This window comes from Engystomops pustulosus, chromosome 1, assembly GCF_040894005.1.
Source record: "Engystomops pustulosus chromosome 1, aEngPut4.maternal, whole genome shotgun sequence".
Lineage (NCBI taxonomy): Eukaryota > Metazoa > Chordata > Amphibia > Anura > Leptodactylidae > Engystomops > Engystomops pustulosus.
This window is the reverse complement of record NC_092411.1, coordinates 235,731,183-235,745,535: the sequence shown is the minus strand read 5'-3', so window position 1 is coordinate 235,745,535 and position 14,353 is coordinate 235,731,183. Positions and strand designations below refer to the sequence as shown.

General features: G+C 38.6%; 1 protein-coding gene across 5 annotated transcripts in view; it reads left to right on the top strand.

Annotated features, from left to right (window-relative positions):
• DCLK2 (doublecortin like kinase 2) overlaps positions 1–14,353 on the top strand; it is a 66,731-nt gene that overhangs the window by 14,714 nt on the left and 37,664 nt on the right. For all 5 annotated transcript variants that reach the window (XR_011849435.1, XM_072121541.1, XM_072121537.1 and 2 more), the window contains exon 2: positions 201–535. Coding sequence is in view for 4 of the 5 variants with exons in the window: in XM_072121541.1 (XP_071977642.1) it covers positions 201–535 (335 nt within the window). In the remaining variant the exon portion in view is untranslated. The remainder of the gene's footprint in view (positions 1–200; positions 536–14,353) is intronic.

The window sequence follows — 14,353 nt, the reverse complement described above, 5'->3', positions numbered from 1 at the left end:
TGTCTATGACAGTACATAATTCATGTAGTACCCGGGGGTGTTTGCATCTGAACCTGGTGATTTGCATGGGCCTATTTGGATTTCTTTTGCTGAATTTCTAGTGTCTGGTGTAACATCATTTGTATTAAACACTGCAAAAAAATATATCCTACCACTACTATATAACACTTATATTTTCCTTTGCTGTTTTTTGATTCCAGGAGAAAGTTATGTCTGTGCTTCAAATGAGCCTTTTCGGAAGGTAGACTACAATCGAAACATAAGTCCCAACTGGTCTGTAAATGTAAGGACTGCTTCTGGCCGTTCTTTGTCATCCTTAATGGCACTGAAGAATGACATGAAAGAAAGCAAGGACTTCATTAAACCCAAGCTGGTGACGGTCATCCGAAGTGGAGTGAAGCCACGCAAGGCTGTCCGCATCCTTCTAAATAAAAAGACTGCTCACTCCTTTGAGCAAGTTTTAACAGACATCACAGATGCTATAAAGCTGGATTCAGGTGTTGTCAAGAGGCTATGTACTCTAGATGGAAAGCAGGTAAGTGACTATTTCTTATACAACCATGATAAATTGCATGTGGTAGGATGAGTAGTTGATTTGACCCTAAAATTGCTTTGTCAGCACTTTTACAAATCCTGAATTGATTATTTTGTTTCCCACTACAGAGAAGGTGTATAATAGGTGTACCAGGATACATGTGTGGTAGGATTCTTGGTGCAGTCAACATCTGTTTTGTTATGGGCACAGTGAGTTACGTGTTTTAGGCAAACTACAAACACATGGCATCATGACATTTTATAGAGCAAAAATAGCTTGGAGATGGTTATCAAGCCACTTGCTACATGAAGAAGAAGATCTAGAACTATGCAAATAATTGTTCATAGATGGCTGCATCTAGGCCTTAGAGATTTAGGGGCACAATAAGGAGACCTGTTCTATAACTTATCTGTAGAAATGAATAGACTTTGTTTCCAATATTATAGCTGAGCCCAGAGCCATCAAAGTATATACCCCTTTATGATCTGCTGATCATAATATTAAACTTGGAAGCCAAGATGAAAAAAATACTCCTCCTTCTCTGGCTCCCTGTTTTTGGATTACGATTTTATTTGTCATGTTTAGTCCTGAACTCTCGATCTAATGTGGGCAAGAGCATAAACAGACAAAGCAAAGTATGTTTCACTAAAATAAAATTTGTTAATATCCCTGAATACTAAGCCTGAATATCCACGAATAATAGCCCGAACACCAAGAAGTTATCTGGTGACCCCGAAAAACCTCTTTACGCAAATATGATCCTTCAATGTTTTTTTTTTTTGGTTAAAACAACTTTATTGGCCTTCTTATTTGTCTTTGGTGAATTGACAGAGAATTTCACATACACTGCTCACTGCAGGAGAAATGGCAGAAAAAAAGCACAGAGAAGACGTTTTTACTTAATGAAGTATTTTACAAGATTTCCCCTGCTGTAATTATTTCTGAAATACAAACAACGCTTCAAAGGTTTAGTTATGCTTAAACAGACATAAGAGAGAGGTGTGCGGTAAAAGTAGTTTTTACGAACTGGACACCTAGTTGCAGGCTATTAAACGCATCTGTACCATTTTGCGGATTTAGATGAGGAAACATTAACCACATACACCCCATTGAGGTCCTTTCCTGGGGTATTTTCTGGTCGTTCTTATTTTATAAATCTAAATAGTACTATGTTTTTTTCCTTTAACATAATGACAGTCACCTTAAGCATTGTCTATTTAAGCCCATGATTATTAACGGATGCAGACAGACTTAATCCCATTCCAAGTTAGCAGATTGAGTTATCCGTGCACTGTCTGGGTTCTTATAACATTGGCTATTTTAAAGAGGGAATGTGTCCCTATAAATACAGTCAGCATCCTTACAATATAATACAACGTGGAGCCACAAGTTCTAGCTGTTATTTAGAAGAAAAGTCTGTAGAAATTTTTTTTTTTTTCCTTTTTTTATTCAGCTGTGTGGGTGAATGTCTGTAGATCATGCGGCAAGGCACATAATAGCAACAGCAGGCATGAAAATCATTGTTCTTTAGGCATCAAAAATATACAATTTTTATTCAATTCTTCAGGTCTCTGAAAATTACTATATAATTTGGTAAATTCATATTTTTAGATTTCTGATGCTAGGGGGCAGTCATAAAGAAAGATGGTGCCTTGAATATGTTGCACACTGCTAATTGCATTGTGACAGTAGCTTAGAACTTTCATTCTATTCTAGAATTAATGAACTTTTGTCCTGGGGACACATAACCGTATCTATGTTACAGGGGCCTCAGATCAGTTTTCCTGGGTGAAAAATGATGCTCTTTCTCGTCTGTGGTCATGTCACATAGGATTGTGTAGTACAGAGAATACCAATGTAGAGGATAGGCTATAACTGCGACAAATACTGAACTTTTCTGAACTTTTGTAGGAAGAACCTTGTATATAATTGTGTGTATGTAAAAAATAGGTAACTATAATATTTACATTAGCCCCTGTACAATCTCTTCATATATGCCTATATTTGTCAGACATAGTAACGTGTAGCAGGGCCGTGGATTATTACTTAGAATAAGCATTAGGCGCATGCTTTGAATTCTTACATAGTTGTGCAGATTGTGTGTAAGTAGTGTTAATACATTTTCAGTTGGGACAAATGCATTCCATTGTGAATCTATGTTAAATTTATTAAAAATGTACAATATTTGCCATCTTCATTTCAGGAGATGCATGTAAAAGTCTATAAGGGGCTATATTTGCTTTTGTCATGAGAATTGTCTTTAACTTACATTATGTTCAATCTATCACTTTTTTTTACTTGGTAAAGAGATGTAACAGTTAATATTATACAAGCTGAATTTGTAACATTGCGTTGAGGACACACACCGTTTAGGTTGCTTTTTTTATGCTGATTTTGCGTGAAGGAGAACGTTCTGCCTCGCTATGGCGGGTGTGAAACAATGTAATCACTGAAAGACCCCTCATGACACCAGTTTAGTGACAAAACATATTGGAAGGGTTGCTCAACACGCCAAATTTTGTAAGAAGTTCTGACCTCTTAGTAAATGTGGCACAACACATGTGCACTGGAGTTATATCTATTGCAGCTCCGGCCTGGCTTAGATTTAGACCCTGCCATGACCACTCTTCAATAAAGTGGTGTGTGGGTTACAAAAACTGGAAAAGTTGAAATTGCCTAGCTGTATGTCAGGAATTGTGGCTCTTATGTCTTGTACGGCAGAAAACTGGTGTACAATACACATGCGGACGATTCAGGGGGACAAGTATTAATGGATCTACATGCAGGAATAAATTCTTTATTCTTTTAAAGTCTGTTAAAATCCCAGCAAAATGCCACCAGTTGTTTAGTGGTGATGTGCTGTTACTTTGTTTTGGTATGTAATCCATTTAGTTTAATAGGCTTTTATACTTAAAGGCTATATTTTGTAATCCATAACAAAATTCTAATCTGCGATTGAGAGTTTAATGAGTGAATGCTGCCAATTACTGTACATGGCAAATGGCACATGTGAAGAGAAGGAGCTACAAGAGCAATAGGAGACATCTGCTATGTATGTATGGAATGTGTGCAACCAAGTGGCTCTAAAATGCCATCCAATGCACAGTGTAGAAATATGATGTATATGCAGGAGACTTTGGGTGCATTATTTGTGTATTTATCATAGGAAACATTGTGACGAATCCCACACAATGTATAAACAGATTGCAAAAATGTTATCCAAGATGCAAGGTTAACGGCAGGAGATAAGGCACAAGCACGTTGGAAATGCAAAGGATTTAGTCCTGGCAGATGGAGCCTCTGTAGTAACTTCGGAAGTGGAAAGTTGCCATCTATTTTCTTATGGTATTAATCTAAGATGGGGAGGGCTCTTGTGTATTTCACTGCTGTAGTGCTAGTCTTTTCTGGTGATGAACATCCATCCTTACTTATATACAAGGCATACAAGCCATTTACCTAATTCTTTTTATATGTTAACAGCTTTAATAAGATGTAAGATATTATATTAGCAGGCATCATACACACATTATATATATATAATATATATATGTGTGTTTTATGTATGGCATAGTGCAAATATTCTGTAACAGTACTGACACCCAGTCTCTAGTGGTCTCCGGATCTGATCTCACACAACATAGACTGAGAAGCATGCTGATTTACCAGTAATTTATTTTTCTAACCATAGGCACTCACTTAGACACACAGTCACATGCAATGGGACTCCAGAAATACTCAAATATACAGGCGGTCCCCTACTTGAGAACACTCGACTTACATACGACCCCTAGTTACAAACAGACCTCTGGATATTGGTAATTTATTGTGCTTTAGTCCTAGGCTACAATAAACAGCTATAACAGTTATCAAATGTGTCTGTAATGAAGCGTTATTGTTAATCCTGATTCTTATGACAATCCAACATTTTTAAAATCCAATTGTCACAGAGACCAAAAAAGTGCTGTCTGGGATTACAATGATAAAATATACAGTTCCGACTTACATACAAATTCAACTTAAGAACAAACCTACAGACCCTATCTTGTATGTAACCGGTGGACTGCCTGTACTCTACTGTGGATCTATGTGCACAGACTGCCCACACCAAATATTAAAGAGAACCTACCACCACGAATCTACCTATAAAGGTAGATCGGGTGGTAGGTGGATGTAAAGGACGTGAGGAGAGCTCTTTTTAGAGCTAATCCTCACGTCCCCGCTAACTTTTGGGAAACTTTATTAACCTAATATGTAAATTTAGTTATGCGGCTACTGGGGTGTGGAGTAGCCGGCACGAGGCTACACAGCGCGGCTACTCCACGCCCTAGTAGCCACATTACTCCTCCTACCCTGTTGTGTCCGGCGCGCAGCTACGAGGAGCCCTCGTCCGATATGATGGCGTTCTGCGCATGCACAGAACGCCGGCTGAGCAGTCCCAGCTCCGAGGCCGACTTGTCAGACGAGGGGCGCGCAGCTACGAGGAGCTGTGCGCCACACACAACAGGGTAGGAGGAGTAATGTGGCTACCAGGGCGTGGAGTAGCCGCGCTGTGTAGCCTCGTGCCGGCTACTCCACGCCCCAGTAGCCGCATAACTAAATTTACATATTCCTTCAATAAAGTTTCCCAAAAGTTAGCGGGGACGTGAGGATTAGCTCTAAAAAGAGCTCTCCTCACGTCCCTTACATCCACCTACCACCCGATCTACCTTTATAGGTAGATTCGTGGTGGTAGGTTCCCTTTAAGCCTGTGAATGATCCCTTATCCTTTGCTTACACAATGGTAAGAAAAGATGGAACAGTTACAGAAATCCTAGTTTTCTGGGAGAAACCTAAATTTGTCCAGAAGACGACATGGGCTCAAATATGAAAAAAATATATATACTCACTGCTGTAGCCGCACTACAGGTCTCATGCTTCCTGCCTGGTGAATTCAATTTAAAGGAGGAGGGTATAACAGGTAAGTAATAGTAGTGTATCCCTGGTTTTTGACAGCTCCGTGAAACATTTTAAAATAGAAGATGTTTGAAGAACTTGCTGCACTTAATTACTATAGAAGATAACAGGAAGGAACACAGTTCAGAAGCGACGAACCTATTTTGTCCCTAATACTGTAAATACATTGCATTATTTCAGCAAGGTTTACCTTTTCGCAGCCATTGACTTTGTCCTTACCAAAATGAGGCATGGCATTTATCACATCATACAGAAGACATGCTAATGTTGCATTTTGTGGGTGCTATGGCTCCCTCTATAATGTACTGGCTATACGGGCTTACTAAATGACCTATTAGCATAGCAGCACTGCAAGCAACAAATCTACTTCTTCTGTATGTGAACTTAGGGAGTTGCAGGAGTAACGATCATCGTAGTTACTGGTATTATTTATGCATGAGTGCATTAGCAGGAGGACCGCAGGAACTCCTTGGTTGCCCTGACTGTAAAATGTTGACTGCTATTTATGTTTCTTCTGTCTGTTTAGTGGTAGATTATCATTAAGGAGCATTTGTTAGCTGTCAGCCTGAAAGGAATTGACTTATTACCAACCAGTTCCATGCTCTGTTATCCCAGCACTCCTAAGGAAAAAGCTGCAGCACTCTGGTAATTTAAGAGTTCTTTTTATTCATCAGAAATACATTCAACGTTTCGACACTCGGTCTTTATTATGCTTGATAACGACAAAGTGTCGAAACGTTGCATGTATTTCTGATGAATAAAAAGAAGACTTGATTCACTGGATTACAATGGAGTGCTGCTGCTTTTTCCTCAGTGATACCTTCCAGGACCTATGCAACTGGGATCTTTCTGCTGAGGGCACCCACCAGCCCCAGATAGGGCAGGATGTCATCTTAAACTTTGTTTTTCTGGACAAGTTATCCCAGAACTCCAGCTTTTAAGTGATTTCAATCATTGGTATATAGTAGATTCAATTTATGTGAACTTAATTAGAATTTACATAATTTCATGTATTTATATTTTATATATTATATTCTGCAATTCTATAGCATGCTGCCTGCAGATAGAACACTATTATACCATATAGCAGTGATGGCAAACCTTTTAGAGACTGAGTGCCCAAACTACAACCAAAATCCACTTATTTTTCGTGAAGTGCCAACATAGTATTTTAAGCAGTAACTTATTGCTACCTGTTCTTACACATTTCTTAATCGTATCAGCACCTGAGGCCACAAATGCAGTTGAAAGAAAGTGGGCAAATTCAGATTATCATTGTAGCTTCTCTCCAGGGTCTCTCTGTAGAGGAAGAATGAAGGGTCCAGCAGGAGGACCCCCAAAGATAATGCAGTTCTATCAACACCTTCTCACTTTCCCACAATTCCAAACCGCCAATCAAGTGTCACTTTAAAATGGCGCTGAGAGCAGCATCTCTCAAGTTGCCTGGGACTGCAGGAAGATTTGGTGGATTTGTTCCTGTCTGGTAAGTGTCCACAGAAATGGCTCAGAGTGCCACCTCTGGCACCCGTGCCATAGGTTCGCCACCACTGCTATATAGTGTCCCTTATCAATTATTAATGATATAAATGATGTAATGGCCACAAATGACAATTTTTATCTTATGAATGTTGTAATACTGAAATAAAGATTACTAATTATATAGCATTAGTGTAGTGGCTTGTCTTTTTCTTATAGGTTGCATAGATGGCACACTATATACATTCTGCTCTGCTCTGCTCTTCCTGCTCTATAAAATGCTGCCTACAGATCTGACCTATGCATAAACTAGTTGATCCTGTTCTGTAACATGCTGCCTATAGATAGGACACAATGTACAATCTTCTCAACTGCTGCTGCTTTATACATGCTATCTGAAGATCAGACACATGTATAATCTGCTCAGCTCCTCCTGCACTATAACATGCTGCAGTAGGCTGTTTAAAATGGCAGATGGTATTCTACGCTGATCAATAAACATTCTGTATAAAGACAAATCAGGCTATAAATTGTGGTCAATATACATTGTGTCCCCCTGAGCTTCCTGTTATTAGCAGTTAATTAGTTTTTACAGTCTTCTCCCGCAGATGTCATGTGTCACGTCAGGTTTTGCTGTAAGCCATTGTGCCATCCTGAGTTCAAATGAAGACTATGTATCCTTACAACACAAATTTTAGATTGTAAGAGCTGGGTCCATAGCAGGCAGAGATAGTTGAGCAATGTCCATCAGAATTCTTGGCAGTGCAACGTGTAAATGTACAAGAAATAGGGTTGTAAATGTAGGAGAAAAGGGTCTGGAAGAGGTCATGTTCCCTTTCACATGGTAAGCTTTGCAGTATAATTTTTTGGTTTGCCTTACTGTACAGCTTTGAAATATGCATTGTTGTCATGGCAACCATTCATTGTGGTGTATCCTGTTCTGTCACAACTATGGAATACCCTTGGGAACAATCCCATCTGCAGAATAGTAGCTGCCTATGGGCTTATTGTGAATGCACTGAGACTCAGAAAATCAATAGCTATTTACGGATTATAAAACAGGTTGGCATTAATAATAGCAGCAGGTTTACAGATAACAGAGTAGAAGATACATTTATATGTACTATCTGGAGTCTTCCAATCACCGTATTGGCTATACTGCTGGTTTGGATAGATGGGGTTTTGGATGTGTTTTTCCATTGAGTTTTTCTATCATATTTTAGTTGCTGCATATTTGCTTTAATTGTATTCATACTGGGTTCTTGACTTTTTGTCTTTACTTTGCGTATTGTTAATTAAAGTTTTTTTTCGGGCAACTTTGGCAGGTGCGTTGTATGCACAAACTACAGGGAAAATGAGATACAAAGCATGAACCAAAATCCAAAAGACACTTGTTTTTGCTATTTTTTTCAGATGCCAAGAGAAACTAATTTATTTAGTTAATTCACATACAGCATTACATTTTGAAAACACAATATTATCGTCAAACAATGCATGTGTTTTTTTTGTCAACTTGCGACAGTGGCCTAAACTTTTTCATCCTTTTGTGTTTGTAGAATTTTGGTTTGAGTTCGGTTTTACATTCCGAACACTGAGGCACCTTATGGACTCGCTTGATTCCGTACAGATATAGCCATTAAGCATTAATGTGTAAATAAACCTTTGAAGCTATTTTCTAAAAATAATATTGGTAATAATAGTAAACTTTTCAATATACTTCATTAAAGCACATTTACCATCAGATTAACTGATGGTAGATGATGGCACTTACAGGCTGGTATTGTAATGCCTTTCCTGGAACTGTTTGAAGCAAAAGCAAGAATGATATAATTAATAGGAAAGACTTACAAATATGTAAATTAGCCAGTGGTGGTCGGTCTGATGTAATCTGTGTGCCTCTCGGCCCCACTTCACTTCACATCACTTGCTCTCGCCCTAGGAGCTAGGAGAGCGCTCCCGTCCCGCTTTCTCCAAGCCGTCACCAGCCAGCTCCTGGCTCCTCGGCCGGGAGACACTCCGCCGAAGTCTGCCTGAGCTTTTTTTCTGTTCCTGCTCTTATTTTGGACTGTTTCAGGAATGGCATCATCCAGCCAGCCTGTAAGTGCAACTATCAGTCAAACTGATGGTACATGTCCTTTAAGAAAAATAGTTCCCTCTCTTTTTCAGCTCCTTCTTTCTCCTGTTGGGAGCAGTGTAACTGATGTCCAGTACCCAGGAGATAGATAAGAAAATTAGGATAACCCTGAGTTAACTCTGTCCATACCCAGAGAATATTTAGCTTGATTCAGTTCTATCAGGAGATTAGACCATCCAGAGACTGTCTGTAAAGAGTTAAGTCATTAGACACTTCATCAGGTTCCATTCTCTCTCAGCTGTCAGTAGATACAGAACAGAAAGCTGATGTACACAAACTGCTTAAATAAGAAAGAAAATGCAGTGGACAAAGAAGGACATCGGGGTGGATTTCTTTAAATCCTACTACATAGTTTACTATTATATGTTCTATTAATTTATGCATATTTGTTCAAGTTTAGTTATGCTTTAAGCCTATAATATATCTCTGCATCTTAAAGGTGTACAATTTTTTTCTTGGTCTTCTACAGCTCTCAGCTCTCTCTTCTTTGCCTATTATTTTCTTGAGGTTTATGTAAATGTAAGAGGTATTTGTATGAAGAGAAAAGCAGGTGGCAGTGAGGAAGCCTCATTTCGGACGCATACAATGCAATGAATGATGTATTATGCCCTTGGGAGCAGGCCATTGATTATTAATTGGAATTTCAACTAAATATATTTCTTATATTTTTGTATGTGACATCCTGGAATATATTTTGCACATCTTCTTGTTATTAGACCTAATATATTCCATCCTGATGTGTGTTCAGTAAATGGCGGTTGTAAGCTTTCTCTTAACATGCTAATTGACTCGTGGTTGTGGATTACCGCTTCTCATGTGGGGTTTCCTCCTGACTCAGCATGGATTTCTTGTCTCTCCGCTGCTTCAGACCATAGCTGCTTTAGCAGGTGCATTGTGCTCTGTGATGTTGGTGAAGGGCTTTGTAACCCTGCTATTTAATGCAGAGAATGAGTGGGATGACTCAGGCGCCTGTGAATTTGCCTTAATTATGTATAAATTGGAGCTACTTCATCTGTACGGCACATGTGAACACGCTTTGAGCTCCCTTTGTTACAAATGGCCTTTTTATTTGCGTCTAGGCATTGCTATGATCATAATGCGACACATCGATGGCTTTAAATGAATTAGACTCGCCCTGATGCATCCTTTTTAACACTCAATATTTTGCAGATTAGGTTTTGGATCAATAGTGAAAAGGCAGCGTGCTGAGAGCAAATGACCTGAGAAGCCGACAAGGATATCAATCTAGAAAATCTGATTTATTTTTTTTACTTTAGGATTTGAGATCTGTGACATAAATATAAAACATGGACATTGTGCATTGACCTTCAAGGACTGACTTCCATATAAATCATTATTATCTTACACCTTTGTAGCCCATTTCATTTGATTTGAATTTGGTTTCCAGGATATGATCTTCTTAGAATTGATATTCAGTAGTGTATTATAATTGTGAATATGTACCCATGTGGGTTTTTTATCTGACATTTTTCTAAGCACTTGTATTTCTACATTTGTACAGAATTGTGCACATGTAAACTAATCTATGAACATCATGACTAGCAATGAGATGTTCACATTGACACAGACAAATGAAAAAGACATTGCTTGATGTTAACCCTGCCCAGCAGTTTGTGCCGAATATACTTTATTTCTGCTCATTTGCATATTAGAGAAATGGTTGTTATTAAGGTACAATTTATTTTAGGTGATATGGGGAGGACTTTCCACCCTTTACAGCAGGTAATAAGTAAACCGGTCTTCTTTAAAATGGAAACAAGCTGCAAGTCCCAATTGAATTCAATTTATGACAATTGTGAGACATTTTGAGCGCTGACATAACAGCAGTGATACATCCCCCTATTACTTTGTAATCCGTATGCTACTTTCAAGAAACTGGAATACAATTTTGTTCAAATCTTTTCTGGCATCTAGCTTGCATAGATAAGACTTGCTCCATAATATTTAATAAATTAGATACAAAACACACATGGCAATACGTTTTCGGAAATTAGCGTTTTTTATTTATTTTTGCACGTCTTCCTGAGGACTGTAGTTCTTTTTAGCAATTTATTCATGAAAATATGTTTTAAAATAGATGAAATGACACTTACTGTGTACTTATATCATTTGTCACGTCACTCTAATACTGTATCTCTGCTGAGCTACTACATCTGTAGAACAAAATGACATTTATAGCCTGCTCTTCAATATCCTTATCATGAGGATACAGGCAAAACATCCAGTGATTGTGATTTTCGTTTTCCTGTTTGAAATGTCTTTTTACAAAGAACAAAATAAAAATGAGAGGCTATCAGTGATGTTAATGGTCACTAATGGTCCATTTACGTTAGTTCTAATCATCCTCCCTCTTTTTCCCTCCTAATCCACTTCTCAGTCAGAAATCAGTCTAACATACACCACAGTGCTTAGCGGTTCTACCAGTGTTAGCTACTATAAAGATTGGGTCATGAGATAGATCGATTCAGGTCTGACTGAACTCATCTCAGGCTAACTGGCCAATGGCTGATTCTAGAGAAATAGTAGTATTACTTTTTGCACTAAAATGGGTTTTTTTATGTTCAAGAATAATATGAACATATCTACATCTTTTGATACAACATAATAACCCTCCAAACCCTGAATTCCATTGTGAATTTATTTTGACTCTCTTGTCCATTAGCATCATATTGGACCCAATTTCTCATGTCTGCAATGGCACTTTCCTTGAATGATCATGTCTTGTCCATGAACCTGCTTGTAATGCATTGCATGTCAACTCCCTCTTCCCTACATTTCCCTCTATCCTTCTCTATCTCATCCAGAAAATCAGCTTGAAGTGATATGTAAATTGGTTGTATAAAGTGGCAAGAGTTTTGCACTGAAGTCAAGCTCTCCATACCCAAGAACACCTCTTCTGCTGTGATTGTCATCATTCACCAGACTTTAGGATAGCCAGTTACCTATATTCCTGGATATACGGCCGTCAATTACAGTGAAGGGGGCATTCTGAGGTGTGGGGAACTTGACTTCCGTGCTGAGCTCTCCAGCTTTGTAACTTTATGCAACCAATTTACATCTCATTTTAAGGTTTATTTTCTTAGTTTCCACCACCCTGGACCTTCTAAGAAACAGGAAGCTATTAACTTGCAATGGCATGTTAAAATTGTACTCCCAGCTGTAACTTTAACAATGGAGATCTCAAGTTCTCTGGGGTACCTGGAAACTCAATCCAATTCAGAAGATATAGGGACACATTTACTAAAAACCGTGCAAACTGCATTATGTGCAGTTTTCCTTTGTAGTGTGCAGAGGGTGCCTGATTCATGATTTGTGGACCCCCCTTCTTCATGGACCCAACTTTTTTTGGTGCACATTTAACATGGGACTCACACTACACTTCTGTCAGACTCTGCATAATAAAGGTGACACATGGTCTGACTGTTCACTGGAACGCCATGAAGAATAGTGCAGCAGCGACACAAAAGGGTCTTGAGCGACTTCTTAAAACATGCGCAGGCAGTTTGCACAAAAAATAATGTGCCAAGTCCATCAGAAAACTGGTGCATGGACCTCGGTAAATGTCCCCCAAAGCGTTTTTAGCTAGGGCTTATTTTTTGAGGAGGGCTTATAGTTGAGACCTACTCTGAAAAGACAAGAAGAAACAAGCGAGGGCTTATTTTCGAGTTAGGTCCAAAAAGCACATCATGAGGAAATGTGTCTGCCAAGTGGCCCCCCTTTGGATTCTCCCTACTAGGTGTCTTCCTACAGGGAGACCTGCCAATGAGGCTTAGCCATGGGTTGACAACCAGCAGAAGTCTCTTAACAGACCCATTTTTTTTCTTTTTTTAGATTGTTTTTAAAACTCAGATTTCTGTGAAAAGTTTGTTTTCTAAATTTCTGTGCAACGTGGAAACCTAAATCTTGAACATCCTCCTTTCTATAGTGATGATTTCCAGCTAGAGGTAAAATCCTTATTATTCTCATGTTTTATATCGCAGGAGTTATTCTGGCTCGTAGCTATAGTAACCTTGGGAAATTTCAGTATTGAGGGAGCTGCGAGGATCCAAATCTATGCAAAGAATGTTACACATACTAACAAGTTTTTGGAAGACAGATGTAAAGACATGAGTTGCCTTTTAAGTACTTTGAGCTTTTGTAATTGTTCGTATTTTAGACAATGTTTAATGAAAAAAATTGACTATTATTGACCTCATCAAAGGAATAGCTGCAGAAACCTCATATGATTTACCTGTATGTCTTCTGAAAACGCCACACACATTTCTATCCCTCCCACTGTGACAGACAATTATTTTTAGTGGCAGGTATTGTGTTTGGTACCTGATTTTAGCAGTGTTTTGCATTGTGATTTTATATTGTGGCGCACAGCCTTTATGTATTTGGTGCATCTTAAGATGAACAAATGAGCGTCAGAAATGACAAACCACATTCATGAAGGGGCTTAGAAGTTGTGGACTTGCTTTGTGTTCATCTGGTTATATGCTAAAGATTGCACCACAAAAAAGTGTCAGAAAATTAGAATTGCAGAAAAAGTTGTGATTCTTGTAAAAATTAGTTTTTTTGTGGTGCAGACACCCTGTAAATCTGTCAAAACAGGCGCAAAATAAAGAAAACCCTTGGATTGCCCGACAAAAAACAGACACAAAACCGGTAATAAATGTGCCCAATTGTGTCTGCATGAATATTACATATGTCCAAGGAATCATTTTCTCATTGCACTTGTACAATTCTCATGATTAAGATGCAGAATACGACTTGATTAGTGTAATCAACATCTCCTTATTCATGAGCCACATCTGGAGTGTTAATATAATATTACCCCTGAAATTCAGCTTGTATGTTTCAGCTATATGGACTGGCACAAGCTATGAGATGGACTTGAGAATCAGTTCTACATTGTTATAATATACCCTGCAACCTACACAAGATAGCATTGCTCACTGTAGTCACCATCTCCTGCTCTCCACCACTCCCACCATTGCTCCATTGGCCTTTCCGCCCTGTTCTGTGTGTAGAGCTGCCAGGTACAATGGGTGGATAGATAATTAATTTCCACCCATTAACTTCACACCCTTTGCTTTCCTTTCTTAATAATCATACAGCAATATGAATATATTAATATTCCCATGGGAAACAACCTCTTCGACTATCCACTAGCTATCCACATGGTTCTGCAATAATTATACAGTTACAGTCCCCTCCATGACCTTTGGCCATTATAAGGAGAACAAGAA